General features: G+C 38.3%; 1 protein-coding gene across 2 annotated transcripts in view; it reads right to left on the reverse strand.

Moving 5' to 3' along the window:
• Positions 1-488: 488 nt before the first annotated feature.
• LOC110314564 (protein PPP4R3C-like) overlaps positions 489-18,534 on the reverse strand; it is a 44,389-nt gene continuing 26,343 nt past the window's right edge. For both annotated transcript variants that reach the window (XM_021188848.2, XM_029534403.1), the window contains exon 2: positions 489-3,565. In XM_021188848.2, coding sequence (XP_021044507.2) covers positions 1,082-3,478 — 2,397 coding nt within the window. In that variant the 5' untranslated portion in view covers positions 3,479-3,565 and the 3' untranslated portion in view covers positions 489-1,081. The remainder of the gene's footprint in view (positions 3,566-18,534) is intronic.

Below are 18,534 nucleotides of genomic sequence, written 5' to 3' on the forward strand. Positions count from 1 at the left end.
CCCTCCTTCCCTCTCTTCCTTCCTTCCCTCCCTCCCTCCTCCCTCTCTCTTCTCTCCCCTTCCTGTATATGGATAAAATGTGATTAATAGCTGGCTTCTTGGCCATCTGCTACCATGCATTGTCATTTATTGGGTCCTCTTTCGAGAGCCATAAGCTAAAGGCTACCATTCCATGAGTTGATTCTTACAAATATATGTGTGTTTGTATGTGTGTGTGTGAGTGTGTGTGTGTGGTGTGTGAGTGTGTGTGTGTGAGTGTATGTGTGTGTGTGAGTGTGTGTGTGTGGGCATGGGTGTGTGTATGTGTGTGTTTGTGTGTGTGTGTATCCAAGTATGCAACTACTACTGCTAGAAAAAGGAAAAAGCTTTATTAACTTTCATAAACTGTATTTTTGATGCACCATGTTTTATCACCTGAAAATTATATAGAAACCGCATTACAAATTATACTATATTGTTTCTTATAGTTGTTATTTCTTATCTACAAAAGAACTATATCAACAACAGGTTCTTAGGGATCTAGCTCTTAGCATTTTATTAATATAAGAAAATATATACTAAAGTTCACTGAATGTTGTTTCCCTATTATTATTCATAATGTTGGAGTTTTGTTAAATCTTCACCGAAATGCTGAAAGCTTCACTTTAGTTTTACTTTCATGTGATTTTGTCTTCCATACAAACAAAATGATTCTTTAAACAAACTTCAATTTATGGAAAGAATGTCAGTGCTAGAACATTTTAGAAAGTAGGTTTTACAATAAAAACTTTGTAGCCATTTCAATTTTAAAGAACTTAATAAAAATTGTATTACTTTATCAAGCTCTTTCCTCTTCCCAAATCATGCTGCTAAAGTAGAATGTTCTTAATTAGAAGTTATGATAGTTGCTGTTTATTTTATACTATTCATCTGTATTTTAGGATGTTTTATTTATACAAAATTGAGGTCTCATTCATTATTTTGCTCCACATTATACCATATTTTAAAGTTCATAGAGGAAAGATTTTTTTAAGTTGGATTTTTCAGTTGGTGATATTTATAGAATTTTAATTAAATTAGGAATTGAAGGCCTCATATGATTTTATGAATTAAGATTAGGTTTTTTTTTCGGGGGTTCTTCATCATTGTCTTCATTTTCATCATTATCATAAGGATCGTCATCACTCTCATCATCAGTATCATATGGGTAATCCACTAAAGGAACCAGGCTGCTACAGTGTGATCTACTCATTCTGTTAGCAGAAGCATGCCGATGAGATGGAGAACATTTAAAGCTTTGAAATGATTTTCTTTTTGGGTGTTCTATTTCATTTTCACTTTCATTTGTTTCTCTAATTTTCATAAATATGTCATAATGACTTGGAAAATCATTTTCCATTGGTAGAATAGCACCTTTTTTTCTGATTCCTCTATAACATATGCCTGCCTTTACTTTTACATTCATAACTTTGACACGTCGGCAATGTATTTTTGGGTAGATTATTTTATGTGAATGTCTTATTTGACTTTCTTTTTTCATTTCCTCTTCGTACTTAGTTTTCAACCCTTTAAAGGTCTGGACATACTCAATTGATTCAAAAGCCACAAAAAATTTTTCTACAATGTTTGCAATAAGATTCTGGATGTTTTCTTCTCTTATAAATTCAAATAGCTCAATGATAGCTGAATTTAACATATTGTACCGAGATCCATTAAGCATAAAAGTATTTGCAACTGGTTCAAAAAGGTTTTTCTTAATTATGTAAAGATTATAAGTTTCGTCTTTAAGGCCAATCATCTTTCTCATAAACCGGACAGCACTCAAAATTAGAAAAGTGTGCTTTGAATTCATCAGCACCAATATTCTACTGAGCAAGTTGTTACTCAAAATACAACTTTTTATGTACATTGAGTGGTGTTGCACACAAAATGTGAGTATTTCTAAAACTGCTCCAAGCAATTGTGCATTTTGATAATCATCAGGGCAGATGTTAGCCTTATTATCATCATGGATGTCAATTTCTACTGTTGTAGACAAAATTGGTGCTATGAGGTTTCTCATGCAATGGGTATAAAAGAAATTCAGAAATTTCCTTCTTTCACATCCCTTAGCTCTGACACGCATATTTTCTGTATTAAGAAGCACTTGAAGAACTGCTTTCAAAATGATGCCTTTTGAAAATTCAGGATCAGAATCACAGATCATTTGTTTGATCATTATATTAATGAGAAGGTCATCATTATCTTCACTGTCCCGGACTTCTTCCATTGCATATGCCCAGACTAGGCGTGGACTATATTCTACTAGATAAGCAAATATGTCTACAGCAGTTACTTGCATTTGGTAATCATTCATGTGCACTACAGCTTTCAGAGCACTCATGATTCCAAGCTCCATCAGTGATTTCAGTAATGAATTTTTCTTATGAGACTGTAATGTCTTAACAAATGCATAGAATTCCTTAAAGAATAATAATAATTCATGCTTTCTCTCATCACCTACAGTGTTATCTTTCAGCTGAGCAAAAACTTCAAGCAAAAATGTTTTATCTTTCTGCAGCATGGTAATTATTTCAACTTTATTGAAAACAATCATGGTGGTAAGTCCAGAAAGATGATTTGCTTCGAATATGGATAGGGAGGGCAACATAATATCATGAACATATTGCATTCTATAGGTCTGGTGTATTTTTTGCCTAAGTTGGGAGTGTGTTATTGGCACAACGTCCTTGAATTTGACATTTTGAGTCAAGAATTTCCTGTGCAGCTTTGGCTGATCTAAACCAGGGCCATATTCAAGGCATCCTATCATATCCATGATGAATTCATCAGAAAACATGATCTTAAACAAGCGAGTATCATTTAGAAACAGGATGCCTTTAATGATGCTATTCAAATAGTGTAACCCTTCCATATTCTTCAGTTTTTCACAAGTGTGGAACAGCTGTAGCAATTTTTTAATGTAACCTGCATTTTCCAAGGCCAGCACCAGCCTTTCCTTGTAGCTTGGCATTTCATCCATACAAGGAAAGAAATTTACAATGTATTCAAGGGTATGGAGTTCACAGTTTGACATCTCAGTCAGATTCCCAATTGGTTGAAGTTCTTCAAAACTTTCTAGGTCATCAGTATGTCTTTGTGTAATTTCTACACTTGGATCTTTACCTTGAACTTTGCAAATGTCTTCCCAGATATCTTGACAACCATTTGGTTCCTGGAAATGTATTGCCATACCATGGTTCTTAGCTTCAGACCAAATGATTACATCCCCTTGTTTCTTATAGGGCACATTAGGATGTATCTTGCACTCCATAATTGGTGAGCCATCTGATTCTGAGTGAACAAGCAGGCACACACCCTGGAGCCGGTCAATGTATTTGGATTCAATTTTTCCAGTGCCTATGTCTTTCCACTGCTTGTTTTCCACCATGACATAGACTTTTACTCTATCAAGTTTGTAGTCCATATTGATCTCTGGCCTTGCCTTGCAAGGCCACATCCTTGTGCAGACTTCAGCTTTTATATTCTGGCCAGAAGTAACTATCACTTGCTACCTTGACCAGGAATGTCACCTGTGGCTCCAATTCTGAAAAATCATAAGAGAACAGATTACAGAGGGTTAAATGAAGGGTAGAGGGTAAGAGAGGGCCCAAAGTCATTAGGATTACTGTGGGAGAAGACCCTGATACTTCTCAATCCTTCCTTACTGAACTATCACCAACCAACCTCTCTCAGGAGCACTTGAGTTTTGAGCCTGTCTTAGTTCCAGCAGAATCTTGTGATTCACCTAAGATTCTACCTAAAAAGAATGTGATTATGTAACAGACACTGTTAAAGAGACCTGCCTCCCCTACCTTAAAAATGGAAACCTAGAAAACACTGTATATGCTTTCTATAACAAATTTTGTTACACAGAATTATTTTCACTCATCAGAAGTGTGGTTCCCTTGGGTAAAAGGAAATTTAATTACCTATGTATTTGTCAAGTCTGTTCTTCACAGTGCCTGTCACTGAAAGGCTGGGGCACATAAGCACACATACATCATCCTATAGACAAGATGCCATTCCTAGAAATCTCTATCACATTTCTATATATTTAGTGTCACCTTCATCACTCAATTTTGTGAATACTGGGTCTAAAAGAAAGTGAGTGGAATTTGACTAAGATTGAGAATTGACATGTATAAACTATTTCATTTCTATACTCTTCTTTTTTAAAATTATTGCTCTATGATGTATTGAACTTTCTAAAGTCATTCCTGTATGCCATCCTGGCAATCAGAAGTCTAGTGACTGAAGTATCCATACTTTGTTCTTCCTTCTTCTTGAGGTTCATGTGGTCTGTGAATTGTTTGTTAGGTATTCTGAGCTTCAGGGATAATATCCACTCATTAGTTAGTGCATACCATGTGTGTTCTTTTGTAATTGGTTTGCCTCACTCAAGGTGATATTTCCTAGTATCATCCATTTGCCTAAGAATTTTATAAATTGTTTTTAATAGCTGAGTAGTACTCCACTGTGTGAAAGTACCATATTTTCTGTATCCATTCCTCTCTTGAAGGATATCTGGGTTCTTTCAAGATTCTGGCTTTTATAGATAAGGCTGCTATGAACATAGTGGAGCATGTATCCTTATTACATGTTGGAGCATCTTCTGGGTATATGCCTAGGAGTGGTATAGCTGGGTACTCAAGTATTACTATATCCAATTTTCTGTGAAAGCACCAGACTGATTTCCAGAGTGGTTGTACCAGCTTGTAATCTGACAAAAAATATGGGAGTGTTCCTCTTTTTTCACATCCTTACCAGCATCTTCTGTCACTCGAGTTTTGATCTTAGCCATGTTGACTGTTGTGAGGTAGAATCTCAGGGCTGTTTTGATTTACAATTCCCTGATGACTAAGGATGTTGAACATTTAGTTAGGTTCTTCTCAGTCATTCAGCATTTCTCAGTAGAGAATTCTTTGATTATATCTGTACTCCCTTTTAATAGGGTTATTTGGTTCTCTGGATTCTAGTTTATTGAGTTCTTTGTATATATTAGATATTATCCCTCGATCAGATGTAGAATTGGTAATGATCTTTTCCCAATCTGTTGGTTGTCATTTTCTCCTATTGACAGTGCCCTTTGCCTTACAAAAGCTTTGCAATTTTATGTGCCCCAATTTGTCAACTTTTGATCTTACAGCATTGGTCATTCTTAGAAGGGGGAGCAAAATACACTCATAGAAGGACATACAGAGACCAAGTGTAGAGCAGAGACTGAAGGAAAGGCCATCCAGTGACTGCCCCACATGGGATCCATCCTTTATATACTCCCAAAACCCAGACAATATTGTGGATGCCAAAAAGTGCTTGCTGACAGGAGCCTGATATAGCTGTCTCCTGAGAGGCTCTGCCAGAGCCTGACAAATACAGAGGTGGATGCTCTATGCCAACCATTGGACTGAGCATAATGCCCCCAGTGGAGAAGCAAGAGAAAGAACCAAAGGAGCTGAATGAACTTGCAGCACCATAGGAGGAACAACAATATGAAACAACCAGTACCCCCAGAGCACCCAGAAACTAAACCACCAACCAAGGAGTACACATGGATGGACCTATGGCTCTAGCTGCATATGTAGCAGAGGAAGGCCTTGTTGGACATCATTGGGAGGAGGGTCCTTGGTACTGAGATGGCTCAATGCCCAAGGTAGGGGAATGCCAGGACAGTGAAGCAGGAGTGGGTGAATTGGTGAGCAGGGGGAAGTAGCTTGGGATAGGGGGGGGTTGGAACTGAAACCAGGAAAGGGGATAACATTTGAAATGTAAATAGAGAAAATATCTAATTAAAAAAAAAAGAAATCTAGTGACTTTTTCATGTAGAGTCCATTAACTCAATCAGAGCCTACTCAAGTTAGAATAATACAGCAGAAATGATAAACAAGGACAAAAATCAAAATACAAAGAAACAAAACAAAACTTAGAAATCTGTACATAGACCAATTACCACAAATCCAGATGCCTAGACATAAGTGCAAGGGCACATTCATAACGTTCAGGGCAGTATGCAAGCACCAGAGCCAAGCTATCCTACTATAGTAAACCATCAATATTCAAACACAGCTGAAGAACACAAATGTATCATTAAAACCAACTTTATGAAGATAACAGAGATCATTAAAGAGGATTTAATAAATCACTAAAAGAATCCAAGTAAAACATGAACAATTGAAGGAAATTCATAAATTACTCAAAGAAAGCCAGGAAAACAGAACCAATTTGATAATATGAATAATCTTTCAAAGTAATCAGAAAGAAAAGCAAACAATAGAAGGAAATTAATAAAACAATTCAAGACATTAAAATGAAATTGAAACAGTAAGTGAAAAACACAAATAGGGAATTCTAGAAATAAAAGAAGTATTAAAACAAACAGGACCTACAGATGCTAGGATTGCCAATAGAATACAAGAGACAGAAGATAGAACCTCAGATATTGAGAAAATTCAAAAAAATCATTAGGACTTACTCCAAAAGTCTCTACTCAACAAAATTGGAAAATCTTAACAGAGTGAACAACTTCTAGACAGGGTGTCAGGCCCTAGGGCAGTCCCAAGGACATTGTTCCTAGGATGGAGAAGCACATTCTGAGGCTCAGGAGGGACAGAGCTGCCTTGGGGTTTCTGGGCCTAAACAAAGATCAGGACCATCTGCTTCTCAGGGTCTCAGACACCCAGGCAGTGCTGGTAGTTGCAGATGAGTTGAGAATGGAGCGGGGCCCAAGGTCTGGATCTATCCCAGGGCTAGGGGGCAGAATTGGGAGCTCCAGCTGGTCCCATGTGAAGACTTTGTGGTTCAGCAGGTCTGGGGCTTGACTTGGTGGCTGCTGTGGCAGGAAGCACAAAGAGGCCTTCTTCGGGAGATTATATGGTGGCTCTGTAGGTGAAGGCCTACTTCATGGCTCCACATTTTGGATCCCAATGAAATAGGCAATCCATGGTTTTAAAACATATGTTGTCATGGAGGAAAGTGGATGAGTGAAACCATATCCCACTTCTCAGTATGGACCTGAGATTAAATACCTTTTGCAAGGAAGAGTGCCCGGGAAGGAATGCTTATTGGGTAAGTCCTCCAGTTCCTCATTAAAATGGGGATCTGCCTTGAGCCTATATGACCTGTGGTCATGTCACCTACCTGTGGAGGGGCTTGGGGCATAGCCCTTATGTGACTGATGGCCACAAATATATAGAGGGCTATGACTTATGACAGCAGCCTGGTGTGTGGGAATAGACAGAATGCCTACCATCCCTTCAGGATCACCAGGGTTTCTAGCCTTAGCTTAACCAGGAACAAGTCTACATTTCATGGCCCCACATGTCATACGATCATCTCACAAGATGCTGAAAAAGCCTTTGACAAAATCCAAAATCCCTTCATGATAAATGTATTAGAAAATCAGGGTTACAGAACACATAAACATAATCAAAGTAATATACAGCAAGTTAATAGGCAACATTACATTAAATGGAGAGAAACTTAAATCATTTCCATTAAAGTCAGGAACAAGACAAAGATGGCCACTTTTTCCCTCTCTATTTGAAATGGTTCTTGAAAAATCTAACCACAGCAATAAGACCACTAAAGGAGATCACAGGGATACAAATTGGAAAGGAAGAATTCATTATATAGCTATTTGTGGATCATGATAGTATACATAAGCAACCCTAAACACTTTACTAGAGAACTCCTACAGCTGATGAACACCTCCAGAAAAGTAAGTGGACACAAATTTAACTCAAAGAAATCAGTAGCCCTCCTTTATCCAATTTAATAACAAGCCAAGAAAGAAATTAGGAAAACAATGCCCTTTAAAATAGTCATGATTAATGTAAAATATCTTGGTGTAAGTCTATCCAATGAAGTCACATATCTGTATAGCAAGAACTTCAAGTCCCTGAAGAAAGAAATTGAAGAAAATTTCAGAAGATGGAAAGATCTCCCATGCTAATGATTAGATAGGAATTACCTTGTGTAAATGGCCATTTTACAAGAGGCAATCTACAAATTCAATGCAATCACCAGCATAAATCCAACACAAATTTTATAGAGTCTGAAAAATCAATTCTGAATTACATATCGAAAAGAAAAGGCCCAGTATAGATAAAAATCCTGACGAATGAAAGACTTTAGGAGGAATCATCATCCCTGACTTCAATCTGTACTGCAAAACAATATTGATAAAAACTGCATGGTATTGGTAGATATACAGACATGTTGATCAATGGAATCAAATAAAAGACTCAGAAATTAACCCACAAAAAAAACTTAATTTTGAGAAAGAAGCCAAAGCCATTCAAGGGGAAAAAAAGCATCTTCAACAAATGGTGCTTGAACTAAGTGGATGTAGAATAAGGAAAATAGACTTATATTTACTACCCAGCACAAAACTTAATTCCAAGTGAATCAAGAACCTCTGCATAAAGTTGGATACACAAGAAAGTGAGATATACCTTTGAACTCATTTGTACAGGAGAAAATTTCCTGAACAGAACATCAGTGGCTCAGGTTCTAAGATTGATAAATGGGTCCTCGTAAAACTACAAAGATGCTCTAAGACAAAGGCCCTGCCAATAGGACAAATGGGCTTCCTACAGATTGGGAAAGGATGTTTACTAACCCTACATATTGTAGAGGGGGTAATATAACAAATTTATAAAGTACTCAACAAATTAGATGGAAACAACCTAAATAAACCAATTAAAAATATGGTATAGTGCTAAACAGAGAATACTCAGCAGATGAATCTCAAATGTCTGAGAAACACTTAAAAAATGTTAAGAGATTTTGCCTGGGATGACAACCCCATATGTTCACATGATGCCCTGTCTTTCTACTGGAGGTGGCCTCTACAAGTTCACTCTCCTCACTGTTGGGCATTTCATTTAAGGTCCCTCCCTTTGAGTCCTGAGAGTTTCTAACCTCCCAAGTGCCTTGGTGCATCCTAGAAGGTCCCATTCTCTGAGGTTTTATACTTCCATACATTGTTCTGGCCCTTGGGGATTCTCTCCTACTTCCCCCCAAACAATACCTGATCATGTTCCCCTTTTCCCCTCCTCCTCCACTGTCCTCCACAGGTCCCTGACTCTGCCCCCTGTGATGGCTTTCTTTCCCCTCCAAAATGTGATTGAAACATACTTACTTAGACCCTTCTGCACGTCAACCTTCTTGAGTTCTGTGGATTGTATTATAGGTGTTCTGTATTTTTTGCTTCACATCTACTTATTAGTGATTACATACCATTCATGAGCTTTTGTGTCTGAGTTACCTCACTCAGGATGACAATTGTTCCTGTCTAAAAGAACTGCAGGGGCAAAATGGAGAAAAGACTAAGGGAAATGTGGATCAGTGACCAGCCCATCTTGGGACCCATCTCAAGGGTAGACTCCATGGCCTGACATTATTACTGGTGCTATGGTGTGCTTACAGACGGGATCTTAGCATGCCTGTCCTCTAAAAGTCCCATCAAGAAGCTGACTAGCATAGATGCAGATACTTACACCCAACCAATGGACTGAAGTTGGGGACTCTTGTGGTTGAATTAGAGAAAAGCCAAAAGAAGATGAGGAGTATGATGACCCCAGAGGTAGACCAGCAGTTTCAAGTAACTCAGACCTCTGAGATACCTCAGACCCTAAGTCACCAATCAGGCAGCATACACTAGCTTCTCCAAGGCCCCCAACACAAATACAACAGAGGACTCTCTGGTCTGGCCTCAGTGAGAGAAGACATGCCTAACCCTCAAGAGACTTGAGGGCTCATAGGAGTAAGGAGGTTTGGTCGGGAGGTAGGTCACAGGTTATAAAGCTCTTTTCCCAATCTGTTGGTTGCTGTTTTGTCCTATTGAGAGTGTCCTTTGCCTTACAGAAGCTTTACAATTTTATGAGGTGCCGCTTGTTAATTCTTGATCTTAGGCATAAGTCATTAGTGTTCTGTTCAGGAATTTTTCTCCTGTGTCCATGTATACTAGACTCATAGAAGCAGGGGGGGATATTTATAGGGGATTTCTGGTAGGGGGAAAGCAGTAAAGGGGATAACATTTGAAATGTAAATAAAGAAAATATCCAATAAAAATATTAAATGTAATAAAAAATGTTCAAAATCCTTAGTCATCAGGGAAATGCACATCAAAACAAGTCTGAGGTTACATCTTATACCCATAAGAATGACTATGATCAAAAACCCAAGAGATAGCACATGCTTGTGGTAATGTCAAGCAAGGGGAACCCTTCACTGCTGGTGGGAATGCAAACTTGTACAACTACTTTGGAAATCTATTTGGATTTTTCTCAGAAAATTGGGAATAGTTCTACCTCCATACCCACATTCAGTACTCCTGGGTATATATCCAAAGAATGCTCCAATATCCCAAAAAGACACTTGCTTATGTTCATAACAGCTTTATTCATAATAGCCAGACAAGGAAACAACCTAGATGTCCCTAGCTGAAGAATGATAAATAAAATGTGGTAGGTACATCTATACCATCTAATAATATTCAGGTATTAAAATCCAAGACATCATGAACTTTTCATGCATATGGATAGAACTTGAGAATATCATTGTGAGTTAGGCAACCCAGTTCTAAAATGATATGCATGGTATGTGTACTGGCTAGATTTGTGTCAACTTGACACAGCTGGAGTTATCACAGAGAAAGGAGCTTTAGTTGAGGAAATGCCTACATGAGATCCAGCTGTAAAGTATTTTCTCAATTAGTGATCAAAGGGTAAAGGCACCTTGTGGGTGGGACCATCCCTGGGCTGGTAGTCTTGGGTTCTGTAAGAGAGCAAGCTGAGCAAGACAGGGGAAGCAAGCCAATGACTAGATGGCTATCAAAATGAGTGGAAATCTTTAATGATTGGGGTAAGGAGGTAGGAAGCATATCCTGGACAAGACTGAGACCTTGGTTAATGGAGGCACCCAAGAATCAATGAGGGTGACCTTAGCTGCGACCCACTACACTGGGAATATGGAAACCGAAGAGGCCACCTCTGCTAGCTAGGTAGGAACCCCTGTGAAGTGATAGAGACACCAACTCATATACAAAATTTTCAACCCCAAATTATCCTGTCTACAGGAAAAACAGACAGGGTAGATGAAACAGAACCTGAGGGTATGTCCAACCATGGGAAAGTACTGATCCCTAACAATATTAATTATAATCTGCTACACTTACAAAAGGGGCATATTGTTCTCTGAGATGAATCACCCAGTTGCTTATTCAGACAGATACAGATTCCCAGACACAAGCAGTGGATGGAGCTTAGGAAATTTTATTGAAGAGGAGAAGAAAGGATTGCAGCCCAAAGAGGATACGAACTACATAGGAAAAACAATAGAGTCAGCTAACCTCTACCATTGGGGCTCACAAAATTTGAACCACTAACCAAAGTACATACATGTGCTGTCCATATGCTTTCTTGCACATATTTAGCAGACATTCAGCTTAGTCTTCATGTGGGACCCAAACAACCCAAACAACTGGAAGGAGGCTGTCCCAAAAGCTGGTGCCTGGAAGTGGGATATATATATATATATATATATATATATATATATATATATATATATATATATATATATATATTCTAGCTGGGCTGCCTAGCTTTTTTCTCATTGGGAGAGGAAGTGACATGCCTAGCAGAGACTTCAATAGCCAGATACCCAGGCAGGGCCTTACCCACTCAGAGTAGGGGAAGGGGAGTGATGGAAGAGTTGTGTGTGTGGTGGTTGTGGGGGAAGGTGACCAGGAGGGGTCAGTGAGCAGGAATGTAAATAGTATAAGTAATATATAAATAAATAAGTAAAAACTTTAAGATCTGGATTATAAATATGTACTATTAGTTAACTATGGTATTTTTCCATATAGTATTTACTTGCTTTGTTGTTCATTCTTCAGTGCCAAGAAGGCATCAGTGCCTGCCTAAGTCTCCTTTTAGTTCAGGAATGTGTCAAATCACATGGAAATAAGATCAAAACCTACTCTGTAATTTGAGGTGAAGCCCTTCTCACCTTAATATAAGAGGTTGACAAGGTCAAATGATATTCATTGTCAGCCATTTTCTTTTCAGGGTAATATTAAACACTATCATTGCTTAAATAAATTACAATAATATCTTTTAAACTTTCATCAATATAAAATACAGAAAGAGATGCATATTTATGTTTAAATATTAACCCATTTTCTGGTTTCCCTTCAGAAAAGTTCCTGTCCCCTCCCCCACCCCACTGCTCACCAACCCACCCACACCTGTTTCCTGGCCCTAGCATTCCCCTAGTACTCCCCTGTGAGTACATAACATGTGTGTTCTTTTGTAAGATTGGTAAAAATCTTTTTACCAATCTGTTGATTGCTGTTTTGGCCTATTGACAGTGTCCTTTGCTTTACACAAGCTTTTCAATTTAATGAGGTCACATTTGTCAGCTTTTGATCTTAGAGCATAAGCCATTGGTGTTCTATTAAGAAAAATTTCCCCTGTGCCCATGTGTTCATATCTCTTCCACATTTTCTCTTCTATTAGATTCAATTTATCTCATTTTATATGGAGGTCCTTGATCCACTTGNACTTNAGCTTTGTATAGGGAAATAAGAATGGATCAATTCACATTCTTCTACATGATANCCACCAGTTGAACCAGCACCATTTGTTGAAAATGCTGTCTTTTTTCTACTGAATGGCTTTAGTATCTTTGTCAAAGATCAAGTGAACATAGGTGTGTGGGTTATTTTCTGGATCTTCAGTTCTGCCTATCACTGGGGTGATCAACCTGCCTGTCTCTGTACCAATAACATACAGCTTGAGGTCAGGGATGGTGATTCACTCAGTTCTTTTATTGTTGAGAATAGTTTTTCATATCCTGGGTGTTTGTTATTCTAAATAAATTTAAGAATTGTTCTTTCGAACTCTTTGAAGACTTGAGTTAAATTTTTTATGGAGATTGAATTGAATCTGTAGATTGCTTTAGACAGTACTGAGGGGCAGTGAGCATGCCGGGGGTGGGGGATAAAGCAGGTGGGAGGAAGCCATAATCCCATCAGAGTTCCAGTGCTCTGGGAGGACAGATTTAGGACTGCAGCACACTTTCCATGTGGCCCTGGGAGGGTGTCTGGCTGTGGGAAGCTATGGACCCAACCTGTGGGTGTGGAAAAGGGGAAGTCCTAGATAACAGGTTTTCAGTCTTGGGCATCCCAGACACCACTGGATATCTCAGAAGAGCTGAGAAAAAAATGGAGGCCCCCAGGTGTGGTTGGGTCAGCCCCCCTCCCCGGGCCTAAGGGAGGAGAGGGCAGGGAGAGAGGGGGGTTGCTGTGTGGTTGCCATGCAGGTGAGAGTCCTTGGCCCAGTCTTAGCTGGAGCTCAGGAAGGCCTTTGGGTGGGAGGTTAGAGGCAGCTCATTAGGAGACAGTCAATCCCATTATTCAAGCAAGGTGGGCCTTAATGAACAGAGACAGTCTATTGTTATAGAGCTTTATTGTAGAAAGGCAGGGGGAAAGAGAGAAGGTAGAAAGAGAGAGGCTGGCCATGACCACATGGAGAGAGGGGGAAGGGATATAAAGAAGGAGGGCTAAAGAGCAATAAAGGTAAGAGCTTATAGAGATCAAGGAGGGACCAAAGCAGCCCCTCTTATTGTGGGCTGGACTATCCTCTGTAGGGAGGAGCATAACTGGATATAGACAGGTAACTGTGGGGTTGGAGGATAGCCACAATGCCAGAAGATTGGGACATTGTGTGATTTATAGTCACAGAATTATGGAGTTGAGGGGCTCTGGTATGTCATGCACCAGACTGGGAACATGGCTTGTTTTTCTGTCCCTTGTAGAGTTTTCTACTGGGTTGCCAGAGCAAGTCTCATTCAACCAAAATAGGCTGCCTATCATGGCCCCACACAGTATAATCATTTTTAGTATATCAAGCCTTCCAATACATGAACATGGGATCTCTTTGAATCTTGTGAGGTCTTCTTTGATTTCATTCTTCAGCAACTTAAAGTTATTGTCATACAGATCTTTCACTTGTTTAGTTAGGCACACTAAGATATTTTATATTGTTTGTGACTATTGTGAAGGGTATTATTTCTCTAATTTATCCTTTGAGTATAAGAATGCTAATGATTTTTGAGATAATTTTATATGCAGCCACTTAAATGAAGTTGTTTATCGGGTTTAGAAATGAATTTTGGGGGTCACTTAAGCATAATATCATATCATCTACAAATGTGATATTATACCTTCTTCCTTTCCAATTTGTGTCCCTTTGACCTCCAGTTTTTTCTTTGTTCATTTTAGTTTTGTTATTTTTTGTTTTTTGTTTTTTGTTTTTTTTTCTAATTGCTAAAGCTAGAACTTCAAGTACTATATTGAATAGATAGAGAGAGAGTGGGCAACATTGTCTAGTCCCTGATTTAGTGGGATTGCTTCAAGTATTTCTCCATTTAGTATGATGTTGGCTACTGATTTGCTGTGTATTGCTTTTATTATGTTTAGGTATGGGCCTTGAATTCGTGATCTTTCCAAGACTTTNATCATNAAGGGTTGTTGGATTTTGTCAAATGCTTTCTCAGCATCTAATGAGATGAATATATGTTTTCCCCCACTTTGGCTTTGTTTTTATAGTGGATTACATTGATGGATTTCCATATGTTGATCCATCCCTGTGTCTCTGGGATAATGCCTACTTGATCATGATGGATGATCATTTTGATGTGTTCTTGGGTTCAGTTTGCGAGAATTTGATTGAGTATTTTTGCATTGATATTCATAAGGGAAATTGGTCTGAAGTTCTCTTTCTTTGTTCGGTCTTTGTGTGGTTTAGGTACCAGAGTAATTGTGGTTTCATAGATAAATTAGGTAGAGTACCTTCTGTTTCTATTTTGTGGAATAGTTTGAGGAGTATTGGTATTATGTCTTCTTTGAAGGTCTGATAGAACGATGCACTGAACTCATCTGTTCCTAGGGTTTTTTGACTGGGAGTCTACTAATGACTCCTTTTATTTCTTTAGGTGTAATGGGACTGTTAATATGGTTTATCTGAATCTGATTTAACTTAGGTATTTGGTATCTGTCTAGAAAACTGTCTCTTTCATTCAGACTTTCCAGGTTTTTTTTTTTTTTTTTTTTTTTTTTTTTTTTTTAGTATAGACTTAGGAGTAGGATCCGATTTTTTTTTTTTTTTTTTTTTTAATTTCCTCAGCATCTGTTGTTGTATCTCCATTTTCCTATCTGATTTTGTAAATTAGGATATTTTCTCTGTGCCCTCTGGTTAGTCTACCATGTAGATTTTCTCAAAGAAGCAGCTCCTGGATTTGTTGATTCTTCATATTTTCCTTTTTGTTTCTACTTTGTTTACTTCAGCCCTGAATTTCAATATTTCCTACTGTCTACTCCTATTGGGTGTGTTTGCTAATTTTTGTTCTAGAGCTTTCATGAGTGCTGTTAAGCTGCTAGTGTAATCTCTCACTAGTTTCTTTTTGGAGGCAATAAGAACTATGAGTATTCCTCTTACCACTGCTTTCATTGGGTCCCATATGTTTGGGTATGTTGTGGCTTCATTTATTCTAAAAAATAACCTCTTTCTTTATTTCTCCCCTGATCATGGATTAAGACTGGTCTTCACCAAATACAAAACAACAGGAAGCCCACATACACATGGAAGCTGAAGACCAGCCTTAATCCATGGTGATCTAACAGGATTCATGGGATTTATTTCAATCTTCTTGCATCTGTTGAGGTTTGTTTTGTGACTGATGATATGGACAGTTTGGGAGAAGGTACCATGAGGTGGTAAGAAGTTATATTCTTTTATTTTAGGATGAAATGTTTTGCAGATATTTGTTAAGTCATGTTTGGTCCATAACATTTTTAAGTTTCACTGTGTCTCTGTTTAGTTTCTGTTTCCATAATCTGTCCCTTGCTGAGATGGGGTATTCAAGTCTCCCTCTATTATTGTGCAAAGTTAAATGTGTGCTTTCTGATTTAGTAAAGGTTCTTTTATGAATGTGGGTGCCCTTGCATTTGGAGCTTCAGAATTGAGATCTCATCTTGGCTGATTTTTCCTTTGGTGAGTATGAAATGTTCTTCCTTATCTTTTTTTGATAATTTTTAGTTGAAAGATGATTTTATTTGATAGTAGAATGGCTGTTCCAGCTCCAGTTTCTTTCTTGGGACCTTTTGATTAGAAATTTGTTTTCCACCCCTTTACTCTCAGGTGTTATTTGTCTTTGTCACTGAGTTGGGTTTCCTTTATGCAGCAAAATGCTGGATCCATTTTTCCATATCCAGTCTGATAGTCTAGGTCTTTTTATTGGGAAATTGAGTCCATGGATGTTAAGAGATACTAAGGGATAGCAATTGTTGCTTCATCTTTTTTTAATAGATATTTTCTTTACATTTCAAATGCTATCCCGAAAGATTCTTGTACCCCCCCCATCCTACCTACTCCCCTACCCACCCACTCATACTTCTTGGCCCTGGCGTTCCTCTGTACTGGGGCATATAAAGTTTGCAAGGGCAAAGGCCCTCTCTTCCCAATGATGGCTGACTAGGCCATCTTCTGCTACATATGCAGCTAGAGACACAAGCTTTGGGGGTACTGACTCGTTCTTATTGTTGTTCCACCTATCAGGTTGCAGACCCCTTCAGTTCCTTGGGTTCTTTCTCTAGCTCCTCCACTGGGTTTCCTGTGTTCCATCCAATACATTACTGTGAGAATCCACTTCTGTATTTGCCAGGCACTGGCACAGCCTCACAGTAGACAACTATATCAGAGTCCTTTCAGCAAAATCTTGCTGGCATTTGCAATAATTAATTAAATTCTCGGGAAAATGGATGTATCTGGAGGATATCATCCTGAATGAGGTAACCCAACCACAAAAGAAATCACTTGATATGCACTCACTGATACTTTGATATTAGCCCAGAAACTTAGAATACCCAAGATACAATTTGCAAAACACAAGAAAATCAAGAAGAAGGAAGACCAAAGTGGAGATACTTCATTCCTCCTCAGAATGCAAGAAAGTAATCCTTCAAGAAACCTAAAAGAAGACAGCCACAATAACAGGATGCAAACTCTAACAACAAAAGTGACAGGAAGCAACAATTACTTTTCCTTAATATCTGTTAATATCAATGGACTCAATTTCCCAATAAAAAGGCATAGACTAACAGATTGGCTCCACAAACAGGACCCTACATTTTGCAGCTTTCAGGAAACTCATCTCAGGGAAAAAGACAGACACCACCTCAGAGCGAAAGGCTGAAAAACAAATTTTCAAACAAATGGTCTGAAGAAACAAGCTGGAGTAGCCATTCTAATATCAAATAAACTAGGCTTCCAACCCAAAGTTATCAAAAATGATAAGGAGGGGAACTTCATACTCATCAAAGGTAAAATCTCCCAAGATGAACTCTCAATCCTGAATATCTATGCTCCAAATGCAAGGGCATCCACATTCATTAAAGAAAATTTAGTAAAGCTTAAAGCACACATTGCTCCTCACACAATAATAGTGGGAGACTTCAACACCCCACTCTACCCAATGGACAGATCCTGGAAACAGACACTAAACAGAGACACAGTGAAACTAACAGAAGTTATGAAACAAATGGTTTTAACAGATATGTACAGAACATTTTATCCTAAAACAAAAGGATATACCTTCTTCGCAGCACCTCATGGTACCTTCTCCAAAATTGACCATATATTTGGTCACAAAACAGGTCTCAAAAGATTCAAAAATATTGAAATTGTCCCATGCATCCTACCAGATCACCATGGTCTAAGGCTAATCTTCAATAACAACATAAATATTATAAAGCTGACCTTCACTTGGAAACTGACCAACAATCTCCTCAATGATAACTTGGTCAAGGAAGAAGTAAAGAAAGAATTTAAAGACTTTTTAGAGATTAATGAAAATGAAGCCACAACATACCCAAACTTATGAGACACAATGAAAGCATTCCTGAGAGAAAAACTCATAGCTTTGAGTGCCTCCAAAAAGAAAGTAGAGAGAGCATACACTAGCAGCTTGACAGCACAGCTAAAACCTTTAGAACAAAAGGAAGCAAATTCACCCAAGATGAGTATAGGGCAGGAAATAATCAAACTCAGGGGTGAAATCAACCAAGTGGAAACCAAAAGAACTATTCAAAGAATCAACCAAACCAGGAGCTGGTTCTTTGAGAAAATCAACAAGATAGATGAACCCTTAGCCAGACTTACTAGAGGGCACAGGGACAGCATCCTAATTAACAAAATCAGAAATGAAAAGAGAGACAACAACAGATCCTCAGGAAATCCAAAGCTTCATCAGATCCTTCAACAAAAGGCTATACTCAACAAAACTGGAAAACCTGGATGAAATGGACAAATTTCTAGACAGATACCAGATAACAAAGTTAAATCAGGATCAGATTAATAACCTAAAGATTCCTATATCCCCTAAAGAAATAGAAGCTGTCTTTAATAGTCTCCCAAACAAAAAATGCCCAGGACCAGATGGGTTTAGTGCAGA

This window comes from Mus pahari, chromosome X (genome assembly GCF_900095145.1).
Source record: "Mus pahari chromosome X, PAHARI_EIJ_v1.1, whole genome shotgun sequence".
In the NCBI taxonomy this organism is placed as follows: domain Eukaryota; kingdom Metazoa; phylum Chordata; class Mammalia; order Rodentia; family Muridae; genus Mus; species Mus pahari.